We start from the raw sequence: 27,792 nt of genomic DNA on the forward strand, positions 1-27,792 counted from the left end.
AATTTGTTTAATTACATTTATAAAACCATTATGTCTTTAATCTAATTTTAAATAAGAAATTGTCGCTATATTATTCTTTGTACATTTAACTGATTAGAAATAGGCAAATACTTTTAAACATAACAGTTGATCTGCGTATTCCCTGAGCATTACAATAAACAGTAAGTAAGTAGAAAAAGAAAAAGAGAATTCCCCCCCACTCTCCTCTTTCAAAAACAGAAAAGTAATTCAACACCAGAGAGAAAATATAAACAACTCAGTAAAATACATTTATTGACAAAAAAAGTTGTCTTAATCCGTTCTTTTAATTTTACACACAAAAATATCAAAATACTTTACAGGGCTTTTCATCTGAATATTGTCAAATTAGTTTTGATCAATTCTCTCAAACAAATACACTATACAATGACAACATGCTTGTCCTTTTTAAAAGTCAGTGCTCATTTCATTTAATTTATTTTTCTTTTAAGGGAACAATGCATTTAAAATGATGCATAGTTATTACTTGGTATTTAGCAACACATTTGAGAGACCTCGCTGCATTTCATGCAATTCATATCCCGACAGGAAACTCGCTCTCCATCAAACCTCTTTCAGAGCCAAGTGCTTAAATGTTGATACACATAAAAGATACACAGTACGACATTCAGAACATGGATTATCTTGGTTACCCATACTTCAAAGCTTAAAAGAATGAATGTGTTTTAACACAAACATATTAAAGTATACCACTCGTATTCCAACAAAATTGAAAAAGGTATTTAAAAACGATTTACGATTGGGCCCAAAGCGCCCCAGTGCAACATGAGAAAGAAACGGCTTCAGAAACCCAGCACCGCTCTGCAGTCCCTCTCCTGGACATGCTCGTGTGTGTCTGGATTCGTAAGGACAAACTCAGTAAATTCTCTCAGTAAAACCTCAGAGCTCCCGCTTTGGAGTCGTGTCAATGCGTTGGCTCATGTCTTCATCCACGGAACCAACATTCTCCTTCTGTCGTTGCTACAGTATTTATCAAAGACCCGTGAGCTGCTTGGACTTCCTCTCTGACGTCTACATTAGCTGCTAACAAAATAATCTAGCACTCAAGTTACATCACATGTATGGGAGATCATGTTCAAGATTGCAAACAGAAAATATTTAATAAAGGTCTATGACAATATTGTTAAAGAACACAGGAGGAAACATGATTAAATAGTCCCTTACTTTGTGAAGAGCCTTTGTTAGTAAAGGTGAGCCAAACAGGCATCGTAGGATAAAGTGGAGTGGAAGGAAAGACAAGCTTATCTCTACGTTAGCTTAACGGCTACACTATGTATGACACACCGCTGTGACGGCACTTTAATAATAGTTTACCTCTCGGCCGTCTCCTATGACACACTGTGCAGGCTTTCCTGTCAGACTTCTTCGAAGCACAAACAACTAAAGAACATCAGATCTGAACACAAAAAAGTACAATAGAAAATGATTTGACACTTAAGTTACTCACTATACGGTTATTCACACATTTTTAAATCATCAGTCAGCTATCAAAAGTATAAATGGGTTTAGGAAGAGTATTTTCACTTCAGTAATGAACCCCACCGTGTACCCCAGATAAAAAACACTATCAAAGAAAGACGACAACAGAGTGAGCCTGGACTCGTGGTGTCTCTGTACATCTAGCATCATTAAGGCATTATCTATCCAGTATTGCTAAAAGAACATCTAGTTGGTGAATATCATTAAGGGTTATGTATGGAAGTAACAGATAGAACGGACACTGCAGGAGGAGGAGTGCAACATACTCACATGGAAAACCTGTCTGTCCCTAGTGGCCAATCAGTATCCTTAATAAAGGTTCTGTGATGATGGCGGATTTGCTCTGTTAGCTGCTAACATGCAAAGTGCACAGTTGTTCAGGAAAAACTGTTAATTTCTTACTTACAAGTTCCAAATGTTTGTTTTTTTCTGCTTAATCTCGATAGCAACTGGAAAGAAATAAAAGTCTTTAGAAACTCTTTTTGAATAAAATCTGGTGCTCTTGTGGACGATATCATGGCTTCTGTGCCATGTTCACATTTACATACCAAGGTTTTTGGTGCTTTCTTTAGACCCAGTGAAGGCTATAGCGGTAATGACTCAGCACACAATTTGGAATTGGAAAATGGGTGGCAGAAAGATCTGAGGTAATAACTAGCTTCATGTTGAAATTCCACTAACAACACATTGGAAATGACAGTATATTTATCGTTAACATAATAAGTGCCTGCAACATATAGGAGATCTGGATGGGGGTGAAAATAAAGGGAAGGCGAGATATCAAGGAAGACATTGAGGTTGCAGGAAGAGGCAGTGTGACTCGCTGACCGAGTGGAAACGTGGAGGAAAATGGTGAATGGTCAGGAAAGAGTTCACACTTCAACCAGAAAGCCTGAACACAACCCCTGCAGGGCGGAGCAGGGGGGGGCTCTGCCCTTCAGAAGCAGCCGCGTTGGGCTAGCTAAGTAATTAGTGCAATTTAACAAGAGACCACTGTACTCTCTGAAAGCTGCCTACACAAAAACCTATGAAAAGAACCTCTGATATAAAGAACTCCAAAACACCAAAAAACATAAAAGTCCATCCTGGTATACATTCATAAAAGAGGGTGTAAGAGCAAGATGACAGAGAGGGAAAGATGTTCAGAGGTCAGGGACCTCAGTCCTTCTTCTGCTTCATTTGAGCTGCTCCTGTGGAATCATCACCCGTTCTTGTCTCCACCCTTCTCTCCTGCAGCCTGAGGACGGACACACACACACACACACACACACACACACACACACACACACACACACACACACACACACACACACACACACACACACACACACACACACACACACACACACACACACACACACACACACACACACACACACACACACACACACACACACACACACACACACACACACACACACACACACACACACACACACACACACACACACACACACACACACACACACACACAATACTGCTATCATTTTTAAAGCTGCAACTGTGAGGCTGCATCACATGATACGCATTACAGGTAGTTTGTTACAATTACAAATTACCTGTAAAAATATCAATATCTAATGCAACGGCGATAAATAAAAGTGAAAAGAGATATCAATAATATGTTTATTACGTCAGTGTATTATGTAAGACAACAGAACAATGTGTCCTTAGAAAAGAAGAAGCCAAGATATTTAGGATCAGAAATGTGTCCTCTGCACAGAGATGTTATTGATAGGAAAACCTGCCTTTCATTTAGCATATTCAGGCTGTCTCTACACACATAGAGCTTAACTTGCTAAATAAAATAATAATAACAAATGAACCACAGATACTGATACATCGGAAGGGTAATTCGAAAAAATGTGTAATCTAATAACTTAACCCGTTACTCCCCAAGCCGTTACTCACCCCGGACTTGTGTAGTGCCTTGTCCTGCAGGCCGAACAGGCTTCCTGCCGGGCCGCCCTGCAGGGGGGGGGCTGAGGACAGCAGGCTGGGAGACTGGGAGTACAGGGGGGAGTTTGGGGTGGAGGTGAGGGCCCCCGTCAGGGTGAGGCGCTGCAGCTCCCTTTGCCTCTGCTGCTGCAGCATCTGGCACACCATCACCTGCTGCTCCTGGAGGGGGGGGGGGGAGGTGTTCACCACGGAACTGAAAGGTGTTGTATCAGAGATTCTATTTTTGCATCATTTCAAGTGTTTCTTCTCTTGGCCAATAGTCAGGTTTCCATCTAAATGTATTGCATTTTTTTTACATATTTAAAAAAACATAAAATGTAGATTAATGCTTGTTTTCATCAGCTACTGTTATAATATTATAAAGAGTTTTTCATCAAAATAAGCTGAAGGTGGCACTACTTCTACAGTGGGAAAACTTTAAAAGAACGAAAGTAATTCAAAGGTCATTCAAAGAGCGCCAGGCAACCAACAGTCAAAAACAAAGAAGAAATTGTGTCTGGGCAGATTCAGTGGAGCAGAAGCTTCAGTGCACGTTGAAGACACGTGCATGATGTACCTAATCATTTATCAGCTATTAGTTATTTATGGTTGTTTTCACTGAGGGTCTATGGGCAATTAAAAATGTACAACACAAAGAGGTGAAAGGAAACACAGCCAATATCAGTTTCAAAGCGTGTTATTATCTATGTTGTACCCGCTTCCCTTATTGTCTGTCATATACGTGTAAATCAAAAAAGCCCAAACCCCCCAGTCACCACAACAGCTCTACATCAACATGTTTCTCAGCTTCTGATTGGCTGCAGACTCTACCAAAGGTTTACCAGTTAGCATGTCAAATAGAAACACTCATGGTTTCCTGTTGTTGGCACACATTGACTCATACCATCATCGGCCTGTGAGTCACAACTACTGCACAAAGTTACCTCAATATTCATCTGTAGAGCAAACGCTATGCATCTCTCACATCTTACTCATTTATAAACTTAATATTCATCAATTATGCCTCTTATTCTAAGTGTCATGAGAGGAAGGAAGTTGCAGATCACTGCTGTTCAATCAAACAAAATATTTTTTTGATTCTGGTAAATTCTTGAAACTTATTTGGTGGATTTAAACAAGGTTACAATTTACATCAATCAAGGAAGTGTAATTCACTTCCTGCTTGAGCCAGCATACAGTTAGCAAATGTGCTTTCTGCCATTTTGTCTTCCTGAGTGGTTTGTGAATCAAATATGAACAGAATCAAGAAAACAAGGTGATCCTATGAGAAAATGTACATAGTGAAAACAGAGGAGAGAGTGTGTGTGTGATTACAGGAGTGAAGTTCTGTGAGGTGAGGAAGTGCTGGAGCTGCTGCTGCTGCTGCTGCTGCCGCTGCTGCTGCTGCTGCTGCTGCTGCTGCTCCAGGAGAAGCTGCTTCTGCTGCTCCGACAGGAGGGAAGATCTGGAACACACACACAGACACACGGTCACATGACACACCAGAATCTGCACCCACACGCCTCACTATTATAGGATTATCACTGACATGATGTCAATGCCTTGCTATTAAACAACACAAATTCATTTTGAACAAAGGCTGGGCACATACGGGCTGGCGCTCTTGGGCAGCTGGAAGCCCTGGGCCAGAGCCTGGGGGGTGAGCGGGGGGGGCTGGGGGCGCAGAGCAGGGAGCGTGGGGGCGTTCTGCACGGGAGACTGGATCACGCCGTTCAGACTGCCCAGCACGCCGTTCATGTTCAGCTGAGGACTTCCTGCCAGGGAGGACATGAGCCCGCCCACCACGGGCTGACTGATGGCCCCCGAGCTGTCGCTCATGACGCGACTGAAGCCATTGAGCAGGGGCTGGCCGAAAGAGGCGGGGCTCTGCTGGGGGGGCGGAGTGCTCTGGAAGGAGAGGGAGGAGCTGCTGCGGGACGGACTGCCAGAGTGGAGCTCCTGGAACACACAGGACAAAATCACTGTAGCCATTTTAATGTGCATTATTACATGGCATTAGTTGAATACTCGATTCCGACATTTCAGAGGCTAATATGACGATAGTACGGACCGTTTTTAAAGCACTATAATGACCTTTGCTAAGGAGGATCAAAAGAGAGAAAGGAAGTAAACATTAACGGGAACACAGAATGGGCTCTGTGGTGTTTAAGGACTTGTTAGTGGAAAATAAACTGTGAACAGACTCGGAAAGTCACAGGAAAACATCGATCGGATCGCCATTGGTGTGCAGTGGAACAGAGTTTTATTTTCTTAGTGGAAGCAAAAGGATAATTTTGAAGTCAATAAAACAATTTCAACTAATAATGGGAGTCTTGAGGTGCCAGAGCGAATAGGAAGGCAGTCTGTCTAGTGCCAAGGAGCAATTTGGTGTTCGGCGCCTTGCTCAAGGGCACCGCGGCAGTACCCAGGAGGAGAACTGGCATCTCTCCAGCTACCAGTCCACACTGCGTATGTTGGTCTTATCGGGATGGGCAGCCCTTCAGTAGACTGCGCTACAGACCCCTGATTCTGCATTACACCCCTCCTAGTGTTAGGCAGCGTGCAGCCGTTCTGTACTGCGCCATGGGAGCAGTGTAGGGGTGGGGGCTTTGCTCAGGAAGCACCCCGATTCACCCCGGTTCAAGTCTCTCCGGGACTTGAACTGGGAACCTTTCCGTTTCTAAGCCAAGTCCTTGATCTACTGCCGCCCTAACATTTACATTTTACACTAACAAATAACTTGAAATGTAGGTAGTAGTAGCATTATTAAATGATTTAACTTATTAACAGAACTTGACTGCAAAACAGCGGCTGACATACACAACTAGCTCAGTGATGCTTGTGATTGATGAAAGACTAGTAGTCATGGCTGATGTCGCTTGTTCTTTCTTCCCGGGAAAGTGTCCTGCAACTGCCCATGTTTATCCTACTCCTTCATTTCAAAGTTAAAGGGCCGGCAGGGTTTCAAAAGTCTCTCTATATTAGAGAAACAAGTAGAGAGAATGGCAGACCTAAACCTAGAAAGAGTTATGCAATTTGAAACTACATTTGATAAATGTGGATGTAGCCACAGTTTATAGTGAAATCAAAAAGGTATGGTTTAACCCACAAACTCTTGTTGCAAGGAGGTTGAAGTGGGAAAATGTACTGGTTTGACACATGTTGTGTGGTGTGTTGCAGTTCAGAGGTCCTCACCTCAGACGAGGTAACAAAGGAGGTGTCATTCAGGAAGCAGCTTTTGGACAGAGGACTCTTGTTGGTGCTCAGGGGGTCTGAGGAGGAGAGGCACAAACACAGGGTGATACTACTATATCAAACGTTTTTATTTGGATGGTAAATGCTCTACATGTAGCATTTAACATCTGCAAATCAATGTATCTTCAGTCTGTGTCCTTTCTGTGTACATGGCCATGTCAAAATGTGTTTTATTTTTGTGCTGTCAGGCTTAGTTTCAGAGACAATATGCTGCATTAATTTATGGCACTGAGGGAAATGAGTTTACTCAACAAAACCAGCAGAGAGGAGCCAATTTCAGACAGACACTCAGTTACAGCCATTTTGAGTTCACAGTAGGTTGTTTGGTCAGTTCTAATGAGCGTCATCGATATCATGCAGCAGGACCTTATACATTACATTGCATTTAGCTGAGGCTTTTATCCAAAGCGACTTACAATAAGTGCATTCGACCAAGAAGATACAAACTTGAGGAAAACAGAATCATATAAGTACATCAGGTTTCATAGAGCCAAACATTTCAAGTGCTACTCAACTGGCTTTAGATTAGCCAGTCATTTATTAGTATATAAGTGCTTTGTTAGTAATTCTATCGCTCAAAGTGGAGTCGAAAGAGATGAGTTTTCAGTCTGCGCCGGAAGGCTTTCTGCTGTCCTGATGTCAATGGGGAGCTCATTCCACCATTTTGGAGCATGAAGAACAGGGTTCCTGACCGCCTCGCTGCATTAAATTCTGCTTATTACACCGCTAATAACAAAATCAATCAATCAACAATCAAATGATTGCATTACTTTTGCTTTACTGCCCCGTAACTGTCTGTTCAGTCTTTAACACTACTACCTGAGCGCTTACTTCCTGTCTGTCTTCTTCTGCTGATTTCTCTGTCATCCTGCTACAGGGTATATGCAGGAATCCTGAGGTCAAATTTAATACCTTTTAAGACCTTTTTTAAGACCATTTCCATACATTTTAAGACCTCATCGCAACTTTGAGTTCTAACCGGTTACATTGGCTACACACTTTACCTCACATTCACTATATTGATTGTAAGATAGCACAACTAAACAGAGTGCAGACAGACTACTGAAGCCTCCTCTCCACATTAACTTCAACCTCTCTGTGAAGGTCAGGTTTAATGCAGTATGCTGCTTTGTTGCTTCTGTACTCTGTGCTCTTTCATTCCATTAAAACTCCTCAGAAAACATTAGAAACCAGTATTTGACCAATAAACAAAACAATTGACAAAACTTTGAACTATGAAATATATTAAACTTTGGTGAGCTTCATCGCTCCCTCACAAATACCCAGGGGTTAAATTGGGCTGGGGTTGTCCGGGGCTAAGCCCTGGCACATAAGACGATGCTCTGACGTCATCACCCTCACACATTTGTCATATGTTTACAAAAAACAATATATATGTTAAGACTTTTCTCGTTCTTAATGTAGACTATATTAGGGTCGATATGTGTTGACTTTACTTTAAAATAGCAGATCTCTGTGACCGGATATAGTTTGGCTTAGATCCCGGCCCCACGAGGACGCATACGGTAAAACGCATACGCAAACGCAAAAAAGTCTTCCGTTCACACGCATTCGATTCATTAATGTATCCGTTCACACTAGACCGCTGGAAATGCTGGAAACGCTGTAGTACATATGCCAGGCCTGTAAGTGGCGCTGCTGCCGCCACAAAATACACCAAAAGCAGCGAAGAAGACCCCGGAGCATGGTTGCCATGGTTGCCCTTCTGTTTATTCTCCGCGGTGGACGGCGTGTTCTCCTGCTGTACAGTATATCTCTCAGGTAGTCCACCAGCAGATGAAAAACACCCACCTCTCCGCCTCTTCCAAGGGACGAGGGAACCGTGCGGCAGAATTCCGTTAAAAAAAATGTTCCGCCGGTCAACATGTCTGTTAAAGTTTAAATCTTCCGTACAAAATTAGAAAAGTGCCGATCAGAGGTCTTCTTTGTTATTTATTGAGCTTTAAAACAAATTGATAACGACTTTGTTCTCTGTATAATAATATTTAATAAACGGTGCCTGCCTCTCTTTTCCTCCCCCTCTTCTGACAGCCCAGCAGCAGCTGGAGAAGTGGGGAGAGGGAGGCGGGCTATTTAATCGTTATCAGAAAATGATCATATAGGGCTTACACACGGAGCCGTTGGACCCCCAGAGCGTTGCGTATGCCGGTCTACCCACCTTGGGATCCCCCCCCCCCACAGAGCGGAGCAAGGCAACGAAACTTAAAATAAGAAGCAGCATTTTACGGCGCGCTAAGCATGGGTCGCCTTGAGGGGGTTTCCCGACATGTCGTTTCAGTAAATTAAAGGGTTTTTCATGTTGTCGTTGCTGTGCGACTTTTTAATACCTTGGAAACGCTGTTTAATACTTTTGAATTGCCTTAATTTTCGCTAAATTGATTTATCAACTTTTAATACTTTTTAAGACCCCGCGGACACCCTGTGCTATCTGTGGCTTTAACCAATTTCTTACTCATTTTTCTTTTCTCCAGTGGGGACAGTTTAGCCAGCATGAATCCAAACTTTCGTGATCTCTTGAAAAATAAAAAATAAATATTTAAAACGTTTTCCTTGCTGTATTATGATGGAGGAAAACGTATGTATTTCTTTGGCCATCGCTGATGGTAAATCCACCAGACATCTTTCTGTGGACTGATATGACTGCACAAAGTCGCTTTATTAGAAAGTCCTTAGCAGCAATGTGCTGTTGTAAAAGAGCAGACTGCCAAATGTCGAAATTGACAAATCAGAATTGAATATTTATGTAAAACTGCTGAATGCAGATGATGAGGGAGGAACATTCTGAAGAAATTGGATTAAAAACACAGAGTTTACTAGATACCATCACAGCAACAGTGTGTCCTAAGGTTTGGACATAAATGTGGGTGGAGAAGATGAAGAATCAGACCTTGGGTGGATGACAGGAAGTGGACCTGGGCAGAGTGCATGGAGCCGTGGGCGGAGTGGATGTGTGGAGGGAAGGAGATGGCCAGCTCCGTGTTGAGCAGCTGTAGGCGCTCCTTCTTGGCCGTCAGGCTTAGGATCTGATCCTGCAGCCGCTGGTTCTCCTGCTGCAGCGAGTGCAGCGACTGGAGCATCTCCACGACTACAGGAGAGGAGCAGGTGGGGGAGAGGCGATATCACACACAAACTGGATTTCCATTCCATTATTTCACTGTAGTTTGGAGTAGGTTGTGATGCAGAGAAGAAGACTCCAAATGGTGTGTCTACAACTTTGAGCTTTATTTTTTAAATAGAGCCCAGAGCATGTACAATGATTGGATATGATGCCGCAAAATATATTTTTGAAGTATCTAAGGTCTTGATTTACTGCTCAATACAAACTAATTAGTGTTAGAATATATAATATATATATAAAAATGACTCATACCACAGACATCTTGAGGATTCAATACAAATATTATTACACACTTAAGAGTTGCTTTATTTTAAAATACTATGTTATGGTGAACCTGCATTAAATGCAATACTTCTTAAACTAAAAGTCCACCATGTTTCAATAAGATATGTTCACTTGAGAAATAGACTTGTTCAATGTGGAATACAGTGCGGACATGAACTGGTGATCCCTGGAGCTGTATCTGGTGTTCCTTCACAGCAGTGCCATCAGAGCGGGGAATTCAATCCCTTGCTGTTAATGCTAAATGGATTTTCTCTGGAGCTGTGGGTGCAGCGTGCCCTGCATCGCTGACTGAAGGAACACACAGGCTGCTCCCTCATTTCTGCAACAGCAGTTAACACTCTGAACACTTTAGAGTGAACTCTCCCTGGAGCCCAGAGATGTGAGGAAGGTGTTTAAGGTGGAGGGGATGGAAGATAGTAACATAGAAAGGCCAAGTCTGAGCTTAGGAGAGGAAACATTAGTAAGAAAGAACGAAAATGTGTTGAAATAAAAAGAAAAGAAAAAGATAATGACAGCACAGGGTGGAGAAAGACAAAGGTCAAGAGAAAGCAAAACATAGTTATCACATTCAAATGTTATTTATTTGCTTTCTATCAACAAATACTGTGGGAATAATTAGTCACGAAGGTTTTTACAAACTGATATGGATCATAGAAATATTTGTTATCGTATTATTTTGTTCTCCTACCTCAACTGTATAAAAGTGGTTTAGCAGTATATCACATTCAATATTATTTGTTTATTGTCTTTTCTTTCATTTGCTTACTAAGTTTGCACTAGGATGTGTATTTTCTATATTATCATCATGAGACAACAGTCATTTGTATTCCCTATGAGGACTTCAGGTGACCTTTACCTGAAGTCCTGTAGGTGTTTCCTTTTATGCCACGCTCTCTTTTTATAAGACTCTGGGGAAAGCCTCCGTAAACTCAAAGCTAACATGATAATACGCTGTGTTGTATTACTCCTCATATAAAGAATCTAAGCAGTTACAGCTGTGTTGTATATTGTTGCAGCATGCTGTCTCTTGCTGTGCTATCTTTTGTTTCTAACAGCGTCTAGAAGCACATCTATTATCTGCAAATAGCACCAGGTCATTTTCACAAGAGAACAGCACAGTGAGTGCAGGTAAACACAATCATGTGCACACTATGAAGGGTATTCTGCACCGTGTTTGGCACTTATATTTTTATATATAAATGTATTTTTTAAATCTATAAATAACACATCTATTGCACATCTGTCTCCTCCTCTGTTGCCCTCCCAGAGGGTTTTCCATTTTTTCCTATTGGTGTTGCTTTTCTAGTTTAGTCTTGTACGCTGCGACAGAGGGTGTGTAACCACTGTAGAGCCTCCTGAAACAAATCTGTAATTTGTGATAGTGGAGTGTGTAAATACAATGTGATTGATTGAACTGAGGAGGAAAGTATCAGGTTTTTTTACAAAAATAGAACTCATCTAGTGACCCTGAGTTTTATCTTGGTACCAATGCTGTTCACTCACTGTTGACTCCCATCTCTCCGTTGCTGTGTTTCTCCAGCAGCAGCTCGATGTGAGAGCTGGCGAGGGGGATGTTCTCAGGGCGGGCTCTGGCTGCGGCCCCCAGCCCGTCCCTCTGCTCAAACAGGAGAGGAAGACAGCTCATAGGAGACCTGGGGGGGGGTGGGGAGGAGGATTAAACCAACAAGGAGTAACGGCCCGTCTACACTACAGGCATCAAAAAATCTTGAAGCTGGGCGTGTCTGAAGCTTGGCGATTTTTTGCAAGCAACGCGACCAACAACCAATCACATGAATCTCCCGCCCCCGACATAGAAAGCAATAGCAATGTTAAAACGAAGTAAACTGGATATAAACTCTCCAAACAGGCGAAAAACCTACCAGTTTCACCCACTGTCTCTGCCACCTCCCTCCATGCCTGGTTCCTCCGGTTTGTATCCCGGTAAATAGTTCTGGTTGTAAAGAACCGGGTGATTTGCAACCGTAATATCTCGTTTAGAATATGAGGAAATGAACTGCGGTCTGGCTCTCCCAGCTTGCACGCGGTTTGATTGGCTAGTGCTTGCACTGGCGGGATTTGATTGGCTGATGCCAAGCATCGAGCCTCAAAAGTTGAACATTGTTCAACTTTTGATGCCGATAGATGCTCGTGATGCTTGCAAAGCCATGCCATGCTCCCCATAATGCAGTTCGGCGAAGATTAAAAATCTTCTACGTCACCCCATTCAAGTGAATGGGCGAAGCGTTGAAAGCATTTTTCGATGCCTGTAGTGTAGAAGGGCCGTTAGAAGTCATCGCTGGGAAATTACCAACAAGGCCCCATGGCTGGGGTTAATATCTCTGTCTATTCACTTTGATAATAAATAGCTGTTAGTTTTCTTATGCTGGTAACAGAAATAGAAACTCGTCTGATTAAAGGATAATCATCCAAATATTTGTCAATAATGAGTGATAATGGATGACTGTCCTGCTGACTCATTTTCTGCAGAATGTTACAGCATGTATCGTACAAGAATCAACATTAAAATAGCTATAACGATGAAATGAGACTCACTGTGAGGAAAGACTCTCTCTGGGCGAGTTCCCCTGACACGGGAAACGACCGTCATCAAGGTCGGACTCTGAGAACGGGACAAAGAGTTATTACTTTTATTGTAATTCTAATAAAACGTGGTGACAGCGCTGATGATGCACAACATGTTCCAACACGAAATGCCTAATAACCCCCCAAAACACTTAGTCAGCATGTAGGCAAACTAACAATGTGTAGATAGCTTTATAGAACAACCATTCAATGACACAGTTTATTGATAATCAGTTTTAAATATATGGTATGGACAGAACCTTATTCTCTCTCAAACAGAAGCCAAATGTCCTTCACCAAAAACATACTTTCAAGGTATTTTGTAATCTTTAAAAATGTGATTGTATAACTGTATATCTACTATTTATTTTTATTTTTTGGTATTTTCTTATTATTTCAGTCCCTATACATGACTTTCGTAAACAATTTTAAAAAATATATTTTGAAACTTATTTATAATAAAGTTTGTAGTTATAAAAAAATACATAAATGAGGAGGGATTTTTTGTATAAGTTTTCTGCCTTCCATCTTGACTAACTTTGTTTTCTTGTACCTTAACTGTAGGTCTATACAGTAAATAAATATTGATTTAAAAAAGGATTATCAGATTCTGTCTCAGAGGGTGTTTTGTTGTAGAAGCTTTTCTGAAAATAGCTTCAGTTTCCTTAACAAATGCAAATAAATGTGTGTTTGTGTCACCTGGCAGTGAGTTCTGGGCTTGGGTCAGTAGTGGTGGCAGAGTGGGGGGGGTGGAGAGACAGCTGGAGAACGGCTGGGTGGAGCTCAGGCTGTAGGAGGTGCTGGAACCTGGAGGGACCTGGAGACAGAGAACATCAACATCTGAAATCTGGAAAGGATGTTGGTAAAAAAAAGAAGGCTTTTCTTTGTAACACTGAGACACGGGTCATCACATCTCATCACAGTTATTTGGGCCTCCTTAGAGTGTCAGAGAGTCTTTTAAATATATCTTCAGCACTAACAAGCACACATATTAAGATATTTGATAAGGATTATTTAAAATGTGTTACACCTGAACACATTTCTTCATGGTAAAAATGGAGATGCAGATATATATAGAAATGTATAACAGTACTTATACTGGGTACAGAGACCCCCCCCTCCCCGCTGTAATACCTGTGTGTTTGACACAGCGTTGACTGATGGAAGGGACATTGAGGAGATGTGAGATGTGAGGAGTCCTGAGGAGAAAGGGGTGCTACACATGCCCCCCCCCAGGGACAACAAGGGGTAACAAACCCCTCCACCCAGGGAGAGAGGGGTACTGCAGACACCCCCGCCCAGTGTGAGGGGGTCCTTGAGGCTGGAGTAGATGCCTGAGGGAATCAGAAAGATAAAATGAGGTAAAACAAAGGTGTTTTTGACTTTCTTATCTCAGGATTGCCAAAATAACTAACAAACATGGCACTGAGTCTGTAAGTGTGCACGGGAAATCAATGTGTAAGTATGACAGGAAATATAGCACACACACAAACCACAATCGAGGACAATGTTGTGAATTTCAAAACCCTGTGTATGAAAAAAATAGTAACAGTATCATTGTGTTATTATAAAACACTGAGGTTCTGATGCACAGATAGGCTGCTGCTCTGATGCTGACATGGAACATGTGTAATGGAAACATTTCAACACTGTTTCTGTAACACACACAGGAAGCTTGAGGGCTACCACCCCCCCCCCCCCCCCCCCCCACAGAGACTCACCGGAGCTGAGAAGAGAGTTGCCACGGCTCGTGGAAAAAACGCCGGCAGAGGAGGAGAACGAAGAAGAAGAAGAGACAGCTGTGGGAGGCAGCGTGGAGGGGAAGGCGGGGTGAGGGAGGGAGGACTGGCTCGGGTAGAGCGGGGAGGTTAAGGCTGGAGGAGGAAGAGGAGGAGGAGGCGCTGTGTGGTGATGGTGGTGGTGATGCTCCTCCTCCCTCCTCTCCCGGTTCTTGCTGCCCCGCGGCCGCCCCGGCCCGTGGCTGCTCTTTTTATTGCCGCGGTGCCTGCGCTCTCTGGGCTGCTGCGGGGGCAGGGCTTTGTCCTCTGGCACCGCCTCCTCCAGGATGGGCGGTGTGCTGAGCTTACTCAGAGACTTGGAGGGCTTGTAGTCCCCGGACGAGGAGATCTTCCGGATCTTGCTACTGCTGCCCAGCCCAGAGGAAGAGGTGATGCGCATGATGGAGCCGAAGGTGGAGATGGTGACCTTGTTCTCGAAGGGGCTGGAGTTGTTCTCCGACCGGTCGTGACCCTGTGACCCTGCCATTGGGCCGTCAGCTGGAGTGAGAGCTGGTGGCTTGTGGTATTTACTGTCCTCCTCCTCCTCTACCTCCTCGTCTTTGCCCTCCTCCTTTTTATCCTCCTCCTCCTCCTCCTCCTCCTCCTCCTCCTCCTCCTCCTCCTCCTGCACCGCTGGCCTCTGGTGGCGCTCCTTACGCTCCTCCCCACTGTGCTCGTCACCCCCGTGGTCATGGTCCCGCTCCAGGCGGGAGGATGATGAGAACGGATGGAAGTCCTGAGCGGAAGACAGGGAGCCACCTCCAGGAGAAACACAGAGTCTTAGTCACATTTAAAGAACCTCACTGCTAAAACATGTTTATGTTTGATCTTGGAGACAGTAAGCATCGGAAATGTGGAAAGGATACTTATTGGTTAAAAGCCCTTCACCCTTCACTTTGAGCGAATAATGCTGTGTTCACACCGGACGCGATGCGAATATTCACTCAAGTTTCACAGCGGCTTGCAGTTTGTTTTATCGCGTCATTCAAAACAGACATACCGTTGATGCGCCGCGCCGTTGACGGACAGTTGAGGTTGTTTATACTTCCATGCAAGATCGTTTTGGTTATTTCTGTCCTTGACTATGGAGGATATAACAACTATTGCTGCTTTGTACCTTCTGTGGAAGTCCTACAAACGTAGCAACAAACGCCGTCGTGTCTGAGTTCTTATTCTCCTCCAAGCCAGCTCCTTTTTGTTGCGGTCCCGGTAGATATATACGACATTGTATCGTAAATCTCCGGGAACCCGCTCACAGCCACAACGATCATCTCTTCCATCTTTATAACTGATCAACAGCAGGACGTCAGAGGGAATCCCAACGCTGATTGGCTTTTGCGAGAACACGTCACGTGAATTTGACGCTCGAGTTGAAAAAATGTAACTCTCGCGTTTGACGCGGCCCCCTTCAATCGCGTCGCGTCCACCGCTTCATGCGCGCCGTCGGAGCTAATTCGCGTCTGTCCGCGTCTCTGCATTGACTTAACATGTAATCGCGCCGCCCCCAAAAATCGTATAGCGGTGTGAACGCAGCATAAGATGCTGGTTAATAAGTCAAGCAAGCACACTTCTTTTATTTCCAGAAAAACTCCATCTGACAATTTCCATGCACAAAAACCTATAGAACACACTACAGGAAACAGAAAAGCACAAAAGTACAATAGGGCCTCTTTAATAGTATTCAATATTACTGATGAACTTCTTGGATTATGACAACAATGCAAACCAAAAAGTGCCGTTTGCAGGGTTAAAACGATCAAAACAGCCATTTATTTTAAATAAGTAAATTGGTAATTTTATAAATACTGAATAAATATTTGAATTGATAAAATGTCAGAAGATGGTAATGAATGCATTAGTTTCCAGAGGCAAAGGTGATGCAAACAAAATGTTGGTTTTGTTCTACAATCTGATGCAAAACAGTAAGAAATGTGTGAAAAGAAGATTTTCACGTCATAAAGACTTATCAACTATCTGGTTCATAAATTATCCGTGAATTCATTATTTATTTTACTCATTGAATCGGACCTACTGTACATGTAATCCTGTATGACTGCAACTCACTACTTCCGTGATTGATACATCTGCTATGAACATTATTCTGATTGATTGTCGTACCTGTGTTGAAGGGGCTGGAGGAGCAGGAGGAGGAGGAGCAGCTCTTGCCGATGCTTCCCGTCTTCTTGCTGCGGTGAACGTGACTGTGTGAGCTCAGCTTCTTACACTTTCCCTCACTGTCCTTGGTGCTGTGGTGATTGGAGGATATCTGGAGAGAACACACAGGTCATTAGAGATTTTCAAAGTGCCTGGCGTGTCATCCTGTGTTTGGCCTTTGTACCTTTTCTATAGAGCAGCTGGTCACGGAGGAGCCCAGGCTGTCAGAAGACTTCTTGTGGCGCTCTTTCTGATGCATCTTGTCCTTATGACTCTGAAAACACAGAAATACACAGGGCTCAGGAGTTAAACTATTACACATGAACATGCACTTACAAACAATTACCAGGGCCGAAATTGGTGGTATACCAATAAGTATAACTATTTTTTTTTCTTTTAACAAATTACGCCAACTTTCTTAAATGTTAATGGTGTTTAAATAAATCAGTCAGACAAGAACTGTATCTGTAAACTAGCTGGAACTGTTCATTCATTTATAATACTTTCTATTTGGTCATTATCCAATTTCATAATTTAAAATAATTTGAGTAGCTCTTCATGCCTTTATTTTGAATCCAGCTTTGGGCACCGGGTGAAGATGTATTTCATGGTTCACAAGGTGTAGGCGGGAGTGGGTACCAGATTTTGTATTATTATTTTTATCTTGATAATGATTGAAATATTTTTAAAATTCAAACCAGAAACCTTCTGATCAAAGAAAGTGTCAACATAGCTACAAAATGTGAAATCTGACCAGATATTCATTTCCAAACATTGGTACTAAACACGTTAGCCATCATCCCTAGTGCTAACCTTCCTCTGTCGGTGGTGATGGTGTTTGTCCTGGGGTGGAGAGCTTGAGCGCCCCCTGGAATGACTGAAGGAGCTGCTTGTGTTTTCACTGGAGCGCAACTTCTTCTGCTGTAAGAAAACAAACAAAAAGTGTGATTTGTCTCGAGACCTAAAAATCTGCTGGGCGCTTTGAACGCTGTTTCCCTAACTGTCAGCCGAGCTAATCAGAATTGTTGTAAAACATGGGAGAAATCTACCCAGCTATAGAGGCTGATTTAAGTCAAATGTATGAAACAACATTAGATTGCTTATATGCACAACAAATGTATGTTAATTGATCACTGTTGTGCCTGTGATGAATACAAATGACTTTGGCAGGACAGATACATCAGTCACAAGCCAGATAGAAGAAATGAGCCTGTTTGACACATAGTAGCATCACTAGGGATTTTCTCCATTCACACATGCACTACATTCATGAATTTATGGCTGCCACCCCTAAAACTCAACTGAAAGAACACCGGACGTACGCTGCCGGACCTGATCCATCAGCATAGTTGTTCAGTATCTCATGATGTAAAGAAATACATTTCATGAAAATAGGTTCAGATTTTGTCAAATGATCTGCACACTGCACATCCATCTTCTCCCGCTTGTCCGGAGTCAGGTTGTGGAGGAAGCAGTTCCAGCAGAGGGCCGCAAACTACCTTTTCCCTGGCCACATCAACCAGCTCTGACTGGGGGATTCCAAGGCGCTCCCAGGCCCACGTAGAGATGTAATCACTCCACCTGGTCCTGGGTCTGGCCCTCTTTCATCTCCCTGCAGCACGTCCCAGGAACACCCCCCTAGGGAGGCCACCAGGTGGCATCCTTATCAGGTGCCCAAGCTACCTCAAGTGGCTCCTTCATACGCGAAGGAGCAGCTGTTCTACTCCGAGTCCCTCCCGGATGACTGAACTTCTCACCTTATCCATAACGGTACGTCCACACGGCAGCGTGCGTTGAAGCTTGCCGGTGGGCTTGTCTGGCGCGCGACCAACAACCAATCACATTAATCCCCCGCCCCGGACACACAAGCACGCAGTTTGGTTGGCTAGCGCTTGTACTGGCGTATTATTTGATTGGCTGATGCTTCCGTGGAAGCTTGAAAAGTTGAACTTTTCTCTACTTTTGAAGCGAGCAAAAATACAGTTCGGCAAAGCCTGATGTAACCCCATTCAAAGTGAATGGGAAGCATCTCCGTTGAAGCATGCAACGCTGCCGTGTGGACCGGCCGTAAGGGAGACGCCAGCCACCCTCTGTAGGAAACCCATTTTGGTCGCTTGTATTCGGGATCCCGTTCTTTCAGTCATGACCAATCCTTCATGACAATGGGAGAATCGTTGAACTCCTTCACTTGGGGTAAGGACTCATTCCCTACACGCAGTGGACAGTCCATCGGTTTCCTGCTGATTGTTTTTGTTTACTAGCCAATTAACTGCTCCAATATGGCAGACGCAGACGAAAAGAAAAAGTGTCTGCATTTCCATATTTATGTTAAGTTTCACTTTATCTTAAAAAAGTGAAAACAACATGCCAACTGTTATTCAAAGGCTTTATGGGATTGAGGTAAAAAAACGAACCCTGAGTTGCTCCCGATGGCCAACGGTGTGTGAATGTGTGTGAATGTTAGCTTCCTAGAGCAAGTGGCACTGCTCTGTATGAATGAGGTGTGAAAGGGTGAATGATGATATGTAGTATGTAAAGCGCTTTGAGGGATTGTAAAGACTGGATAAAGCGCTATATAAGTACAGTCCATTTTCCATAAAATATATATTAACATATATTTACTGATAATTAGCATTATTCAAACTTCACAGTGCATTAAAGGGGGGTTCTGGCTAAGGACCTTTATCTCTGATGTGTGTTGCTGTTACTTTATTTTGAGATGTTTTGTGCAGCCTTTAGACTGTTTTCCATCTCACCATTTTGTTGTAGTGGTGCTTGCAGTAGCCACAATATTTCACGTTGTCAGCTTCTGGGCCTTCCTCCTCACACAGCAGACCTGCCATCTGAGCACTGAACACAGGGAGGCACAGGGTGAGTGACATGCGCGCGCACGCACGCACGCACGCACGCACGCACGCACGCACGCAAATGCACATAAGAAAGGCAAGCTCTTGCAGAATGTTTGTAAAGTAAATAAAAAATAAATCCTTAGTTTTAATCATTGGTCTAAACATGATTTTATGGACTTTTATTTATTTTCAACATTTCATTGTTGGCTGCATGTTAGAATGGAAGGTGCTTTATAAACAAAGCTAAGTTGAGTTGACGTTAAAATGTATTATATTCCTGGAAGATATTGGCGTCAGTTAGTCATGACGTTGAATGAGGCAGGAATGAGTCCTTAAACCGGGAAATGAGTTAGCATTATGTCACTTCGGGTTCCCTCGCCTCAAAGTCAAGTTTTTTAAACCTGTTTTGGGTTACATGCCTGATATAAAATCTGTGTGAAGACAAGCTTAAGAGAATTTCACGTTTTAATTTACAATATAAAACACGTCCGTAAATATTCTAAGCTTCTATGTGTCTAAAAGACGGCTGTTGCTAACAAGTGTCTGAATGAGACTGCTAAACGTCACCACGCTGATATTAACCGCCTTTAGCTTAGCGGTGGTGATGTGCGCCCACGCTGATTTAGTTCCTTTATAGCCTAAGGTAAGCTTTTTACTTTTAGTGCTGGCATTTACGCCTCAAAAATCATAAAGTGGTGTTTATATGTACAGATTATCCTGCTGAACCAAACGTCTTAGTAGTCATAAACATGTGTTTGCCACAGATCTTATTTCCCTACAATGTTCCAAAAAGCAATGGACAAATCCCATTGCTTTTTATCGAGGGAGTTCTTGTGACGCTAACTTCTAGTTTGGCATTATAAATTCATCATCAGGATCAAGTTATTTTCAGAAAAAATATCACCATATTGTGGACTATAATTTCCATGTAAGCATGAACCCAGCTTCAGACTGACCAGGTGACGTGGAAGGCCTGTCTGCAGCCCTGCCTGTTGCACGTCATGCAGGCTCCGCACGCCGCCTTGCTCTCCCTGCCGTGGTCCTCACAGATGTAGCAGGTCTGGTGAAGCGCCAAAGATGGAGAAATTAGGAGGTGTAGGAACAGATACATTTAACTTATTCATAGTTTTAATAACAGGTGCTACTGTAGATGAAAAACGCTTGTTCACGCCCTTGCAGATTCGTGCAGAAAAGTACTCAGTGTTACCAGGTCAAACTCATACATGTTATATGACCATTAAAGTGCACCATTGTGGTCGTAGTGAGGGGAAGTGAAACACTCTTTAATGTGAGTCCAGCAGCAGCTACACTGTAAAACATTAGGAAGTTTTTCTTGTCCGACAACAGATGGGGATTTCAAACAGAACACAGTTTGCCGCCTTGTGCAGCAAAACTGTCGACCAGATGTTTGGGGATGTTGTGAAGAAAGATCGCCGACGCTGAGGAGCATGTGTGAGCTTTTTATATCATGATGCTTTTAATATCCACATTCCTGTCACCCACATTCCTGATCATTTTCTTCTATTTTTGATGAATTAGGTGTAGAACCATGCATCATATTGGAAATAAAGGATTCAGTGATGCAGAATCAGAATTCCTTTAGTCCCACAGCAGGGACAGTTACAGTGTTACAGCAAAAGCAGCAAAGCAGGTAAACAAAGGCGTAAAAAAAAAAAGTAAAGTAAAAAAAAAAAGGACAAAATAAGTACATTACCATTTATCAAAATGTGTAGCAGCAGTAAAAAAAAAAAAAGGGACATAAGTAGCATTTTAAGGTGTTGAAGCATTACAATCAGTACTCGAGTTTCATCCCCCCTGAAATAAAAACGGTCAAAATCAGCCCCACTTCTAAACTGCCACCCCCCCTTTCCATCCCTTATGTCATTTTATCAATGAACGTGGCACTGGTATTACTGCTATTTCAACATTAATTTTGCGCATATTGAGTAAAATACTGTGGGCGAGGGAGCACGCCCGCATGCAATGACATTTTTACCAAGTCACTGACACTATGCTATGCGAGAGCCCTAGAGGGCACCAGGAGGACAACGCGATCTGAGGGACTTCATATTTAAAAAGACTAAAAATAACATTTCAGGTAAGTCAAGAGTCAGTAATCTTAGTCATTACTCATTACTTTAGTCACCAAAGGTGGAATCTATGGACATAAGCAGCAATAACAACTTAGTTTAGAGTTTAACTACCTTTTTCTCTCGTGTTAGCTAGCTGGTAAGACTCAAAACTGTTGATGAAATGATACCACCAGCACAAGAAGAGCTGAAACCCCTCCTTCAAGCAGTGAACACTCTGGTCATCTCCACAGCTGAGTGTGAACGTGGGTTTAGTCAGATGAACATTTTAACCACAACTAGAAGCTCCCTAGAGGTAAAAAGCATGTCAGCCTTGCTTTTCATCAAGTGTGTTTACCCCCACTGAACAAGTTCAGACGAGATGTATATGCCAAGACTTGGCTTCAAAGCCATTGCTTATACAATCCAAAAGCAAGAGCCAGATAAATTGAGACCAAAAAGCATGATTATGAAAATCTTTGGAAACTTCTATGAGATGGGGGAGAGTGGAGTAGGCAGCCATTGACAAAATTGGTCCTATTTTGTATTATCTGTATAATCTTTTAATATATTTTCATATTTTGTAAACAATTTCAATTTGCACTTAATGCCCTGTTAAAAAAAGTAACATTGGGAATGTTAACATAAAAGATTTGTATTTGAACTGCAATAAAATGATGACGGATCAATATCTTTCAAATTTTTTTCATGAAGTATTTAATTTACATAATGATTTAATTAATCACGATCCAAAATTAACCCTTTAGATATCAGTTTTGATCGTATACCAGTAACTGCTTTTTTGAAAAAATACAATATAATTCAATATTCTAAAAACAAATTTGACTTTATTATTAGTATTATCAGCTGATCCATCTGAATAATAAATGAGGGACTGTTAACCTACAAGATTTGTACCATTATAACCACATTTTTGTATCCCCTCCCCCCCTTTAAATTAAAGTGAAAAAAAGATTTTGTCCTCTGCATATGACCCTAAATGTTAGTGGTGCCATGGCAGCCCGGGGACTGACTCCAATTCTGAGGTGCCTTGGTCAAGAGCAATGAAAGGAGTATCTGAACATCCATAACATGCATGTTGTTTTAGGAGTATAATAATTATCTTTATGCTGGTTGGTCTCCCACCCTCTGCGCGTTATCAGCACAAATTATGTCCCCATATGATAAAATCCACCATCCCCCCTGATTTTTTTTTACAACTTGAGTACTGATTACAATGTATTCAAGGTTTGAGGGATTCCTTGCAATCATGTGCAAATATGCAATCATGAAAAACATATAAGCATCACACACAAACCCACAAAAGCAAACCCACAGCTTTGTATTTCTCCGTCAGCTTCTCCCAAATGAGCGGGGCTGACTGGTGTGGGGGGGCAGGAGAGGCCTAGCAACAGGTGCGGGACAAAGGAACAGCGGGCTCTTTACCTTTCTGCTGCAGCCCTCTGTGTTTTGGCATTTGCTCCCCCCCGTCCCACTCTGCTCCCCTCGGAAGATGTGGGCAGTGTAATGAAAGCCGGGACGTAACTACCCGAGTGTGTAAGAAAGGGAAGAGTGCCATCTCAAATTTTCACTGTCCCATTGTAACGCTGTCTCGGAATGCGGGCAGCAAAACGTGGATGAATGCCTCTGGCGGGGGGGGAAAGCTGCATGCAATTTACTGTAGCTGACACAGTAATATGAAACCAGACACTCAAACACTCACATGTATACATTTATATGCACACACACACACACACACACACACACACACACACACACACACACACACACACACACACACACACGACACGTCGGCCACTCGCTGCTCGGGTCTAATGAGTCCAGGATTTCCATGTAAAGGCCCAGATACACCGGCCAGTCACCTGAGCAGTCGCCGACACCGACTGTTGCGTCGCCGGACTCTCCTTCGTATTTGCCGACTTCGCGCACTGGAACACACCGCAAATCCGAGCCGAGCACGTATGAACTGCGTATGCGTGAGTGGCAATAACTCTCCCTACCAGCAGGCGGCGGTAGTGTGTATTCATCATTCAAAAGAGGCAACAACCGGAACAACCGGAAGACAGAGAAGAAGAACAGACTCCGTGATATAAACAAACAACAAATAGCGTTTTTCTTTCCATTTTCACTCTCGTCCATTGAAAACATGAACGAACAGGAGCTCTATAAACCGATGAGGTGAAATAGCCGTCCGTGTGTGTTCCATCTTCCATTTTAAATCATTTGTTTACCTCCCTCACTTCCGTTAACGCTTCTCATGCACTGATTCGCTAGCTGAACAGCCAATCAGTGTTATCCCTTTGTCCGACTTCCGGTGGTGTTCCCGACGCCGATCGGCAAGAAAAGGCGTCAGGTCGGCAGAAAAGACCCGACGGTGCGGCGCACACCACTCCGAATAGGGCGTGCCCACGCTCATGTTCGGCCCGACTCCCATTCATTGCCGATTTCGGGCCGGTGTATCTGGGCCTTAATGTGCGTTGCTTGAAAGAGACCAGAGGCCTGGGGCCTGTACTACGAAGCCATATTTTCGATTAGCGAGCTAACTTCAGGTTAAACTCGGGGTTTCCGGTCCTACGAAGCTGGTTCTCTTCTTAGCGGGCTAGATCTCCATGGTAACTTATGCTGAGCGGCTAACCTGGTCCGGAGCAGGTTGGTTTTCCAGGATAAGAGATCAACTCAGTGAAAGCCCCGCCTGCTGACCAGTCAGAGCTCCGTGTGCGGAGTTTAAAGCGATCAAGTCATATTACAGGAGAAAGGAAATACAGAAAAACTGCCGTTGCAGGAAAGACGGCCGGCAAAAATCACAGACTGTGTGAACGTGAAAATGAATAGAATATCACCTCCCATCATCAGAGCAATCTGACTATTATAACATTAGCGTTAAGAAAGTTTACTTAAATATCTGCCAAAAGTTAACATAAGTAACCGGATCAAAGTAACATTATATAGCCTACAGTCTGCGGCACTGTGAGTGCAGACGTCGATGTGTGTCCCATTATCATTCATATCACATCATAATGTAGCCTAGCCCTATCATATATTTCCTTATCTGAGTCAGCTTCTTGAGCCGTATCTGGCCGTGCAACACGCAGAAGTATTATTTTAAGCAACACATTAAGTTGACGAAACACTCGAGTCAAATGTCCTAATTAAAGTCAGATCGTGTCTTAGACGGGGCAGTGATACCATAAACCTGTTAATGTACGCATTCATGACTTTTTCTGTTACCTGCTGTATTCACCTTGCGTGGTGCAGCTATGTGGCTTTTATCCTGGATAAAGTGTTTAAGTCATGGATGTTTAAAGTTTAACTTCTTCATATTTTTCTAATATTATAGTTCACTTTTCATTCAGGGAGTATGACGCTGCGCTGTCAGTACGCTTCTCCATGTTTGTGATTGGTCAAATGTTGCTAGCCCCGCCCATTTCATGTGAACGCGCACTCAGCCGGACAGAGAAACCCTGGCTTGAGTTACCGAGTTGTAGGACCGTTTAGCGAGAGCGCGTTTGTTTTGGATTAGGTAAGCCAGCTAACTCAAACATATCCAGGGTATGTTGAACTGGATTCGTAGTACAGGCCTCTGCTGTGGTGCATGCTGGGCACAAAAAGTCTGCTGAACATCAAAGACTACACAGACAAGAGAAAAGGTGCATAAAGTAACAAGAGAGGTGCATGTAAAAGCTGTAACTGTTTGTGGTTTGCTTTAAAACATAAAAAAAAGGAGATATGAGAGAACAGAAGCAGACTGAATAATGGAGAGCAGGTTCAGCCTGTTTTCCATATGCAGCCCTACTTTGCATGCTATGGCTCTGTGTGAGGTCAGTGTCTCTTTATCCTGTCAGTCAGTGAGCAGCATACGTTTATCATGAATTATTTTTAATCCAAACACCTGCCATACATGTCAAATGCTTCGGCTTATGAATGGACTGACTCACGAGAGACAATTTTTATTTGGACATTTTGCATAAACTTATTTGAGCTAAAATCTTTATTCAATTTGAACAATTTGTCATTCTTTTTCCAGAACAGAATACTTTTTTTTATATACAGGAGTTTAGGAGATTTTTCATGTTTCTCCTAAGAATAATGGTCAGTAGATACTGTAAGTATTTTTGTGACTTAATGTTAGGTATATTTTAAACAAAAAGTTTAGCATTAAGGAGTGTTAGCATTGATCCAGAGAAAGCCAGTTTAAAGCCACTTTAGAGGAAGTGGCTCAGTCAGTAGGGGCTTGGCTTAGGAACCAAAGGGTGGCTGGTTCCACTCCCCGAACAGACCAAGGAAGGGAGTGAGGAGCTGTACTTGGAAAGGTGTAAATGGTGAAAATAGCTTCCCACTGCATCCAAATACGAGGTCGAAAAGGTTTCCAAACTTTAAAAAAAAGTGTAATCACCAATTTAGAAGTGTTCTGTACATTATTGTCCTGGCTACACAAACATAAAAGATGTATTCATGAGTAATAATAAATCAAATGTTTTGATTTCTTTTCATCTCTAAAAACTTCTCCTTCCTGAAGAATATTTATTTGAAGACATGGGCCGTGTCTCAATTCAGGTGCTGCATCCTTCGGAGTATGCAGCCTACGCGGTCCACGGAGGACCCATCCCACGTAGACCGGGGTAGGCTGGACCGAGTGGCCTCTGAAATGAGACGGTCTAGCCTACGGAGCGCTTCGTATTTACGTCACGTGATACGCGTTGTTCGGTTGCGCTGCTCCAGCAGCCTGCTAGCAAATTAGCTTACAAGCTAACTCAGCTGAAAAGGATCCAGAAACTTTACTTTTTTACTTTAACCATTTTTTGGAGATCACTGATGGCGATGAAATAAAGAGGACCATGGCCAGGTAAATAAGATTAAGCTGTTCCTTTAGCCCCCAGTAATGTTACATTAGTAAGTTAACAAGTAAATTATATATAGCTGATGTAATTTAATCATATTATTTCATATTTAAAATAAGTCTTAATTTTTCTGTACTAATAATTTTTTTTAAATGAACAAAAGCATGTTCTATAGATTGATTCTTAACAATATTAGTGTTCTAATCTTAATAGCTGTGATTATAACAGTTTATATTCTCCTTCTTCCCCTAAACCTGCCCAGATGATGTCCCACTGACACCAGCAGCACCGTGACCCCCCGCTCTGCTGAAATACACAATTAAACATTTTTGACCTATTTTTTGTATTAATAAAATTAAACTGAACTTAAGACAGTTTAAGGAGCTAGAGATATCCTATTATTCCACTGCTTATGTACACATGTTGTAAATAATGATTAAAACCTCAGTAAATGAAATAAACAATGTATTTAACAATGACTATTTTAATTTAATTTTGTATTTTCATCTTATCACAAAGTAGAGGTAAGTATATAATTATCCATCCTCTCTCTGCAGCTTCATATCTTCTATTATTATAACTTTCATAATTGAGACAGAGGAAATCAATCATGTTATTTAACATCATCAGCAGTAAAAACAAATATCAGCAAAAGTGTGTTTATCGAGTTGTTTATTTGTATTATATGTACAGCAAGTATATAGAAGCAGCTGTTTGTGGAATCGGACAGACTCAAGCTATAATCGTTAAATATCTATTAAAAGAAAGGACACATTGTAGTGCCGAGGACATGGAGTCGGAGGCGGTGCAATGGAGATGTGAAAGGATACTTTAATAGAGAGCAGAATAGGACATGTTGTCGGGTCGCAGCCCGGGTCGACAAGAGAAAGAGCCAAGAGGGCACACACCATATATAGGCAACACATAACATGTCCGTGCGGGAACAATAGCCGCAACTGTAGTTCCCAGTTTGAATTATGTACCCAGTGTATAAATAGGTGGTCACCACACAAGCCCCCCCAGAATTCAAACATGGCAAAAAAAAACAAAAAAAAATCCCCACGTCCGTCTAGGAAGCACCACAAGGGCCGAGGAGGGTAGGGTCGCAGGTGAGAACCGGGCCATGGAACGGGCCATGGTGAGGAGAGGGTAGGGGCACCCCCACTGGGGGCGGGCCGCAGTAGGTGTCGCGGAGAACCCAACAGGAAAAAAGTGCAACCCGGCCGCAGGCAGACGCACAACGACGGCGGGCACGAAGTCCTCAGCAGGCGTTGAGGTATCCCCGGAAAGCAGGAGAGCAACCCGGCCGCAGGCAGACGTGCCGCGGCGGCGGGCACGAAGTCCTCAGCAGGTGCTGAAGCGTCC

At 42.8% G+C, this 27,792-nt stretch overlaps 1 protein-coding gene across 3 annotated transcripts in view; it reads right to left on the bottom strand.

The window, feature by feature from the left end:
* Positions 1-248: 248 nt before the first annotated feature.
* The window catches only part of LOC307047469 (protein AF-17-like), a 41,659-nt gene continuing 14,115 nt past the window's right edge, over positions 249-27,792 (bottom strand). For 2 of the 3 annotated variants that reach the window (XM_079694455.1, XM_079694457.1), the window contains exons 5-20: positions 20,456-20,559; positions 19,407-19,500; positions 17,464-17,571; positions 16,835-16,924; positions 16,615-16,762; positions 14,440-15,255; positions 13,853-14,052; positions 13,418-13,535; positions 12,689-12,755; positions 11,639-11,787; positions 9,620-9,817; positions 6,652-6,728; positions 5,069-5,415; positions 4,792-4,921; positions 3,430-3,636; positions 249-2,755 (exon numbers count right to left, since the gene is read on the bottom strand). In XM_079694455.1, the coding sequence (XP_079550581.1) occupies positions 2,720-2,755; positions 3,430-3,636; positions 4,792-4,921; positions 5,069-5,415; positions 6,652-6,728; positions 9,620-9,817; positions 11,639-11,787; positions 12,689-12,755; positions 13,418-13,535; positions 13,853-14,052; positions 14,440-15,255; positions 16,615-16,762; positions 16,835-16,924; positions 17,464-17,571; positions 19,407-19,500; positions 20,456-20,559 (2,889 nt within the window). In that variant the 3' untranslated portion in view covers positions 249-2,719. Of the gene's footprint in view, positions 2,756-3,429; positions 3,637-4,791; positions 4,922-5,068; positions 5,416-6,651; positions 6,729-9,619; positions 9,818-11,638; positions 11,788-12,688; positions 12,756-13,417; positions 13,536-13,852; positions 14,053-14,439; positions 15,256-16,614; positions 16,763-16,834; positions 16,925-17,463; positions 17,572-19,406; positions 19,501-20,455; positions 20,560-23,451; positions 24,018-27,792 lie in introns of those variants that run through there. The other variant, XM_079694456.1, reaches the window with a different exon arrangement.

The sequence above is a fragment of the Notothenia rossii genome (genome assembly GCF_949606895.1).
Source record: "Notothenia rossii genome assembly, chromosome: 1".
In the NCBI taxonomy this organism is placed as follows: Eukaryota; Metazoa; Chordata; class Actinopteri; order Perciformes; family Nototheniidae; genus Notothenia; species Notothenia rossii.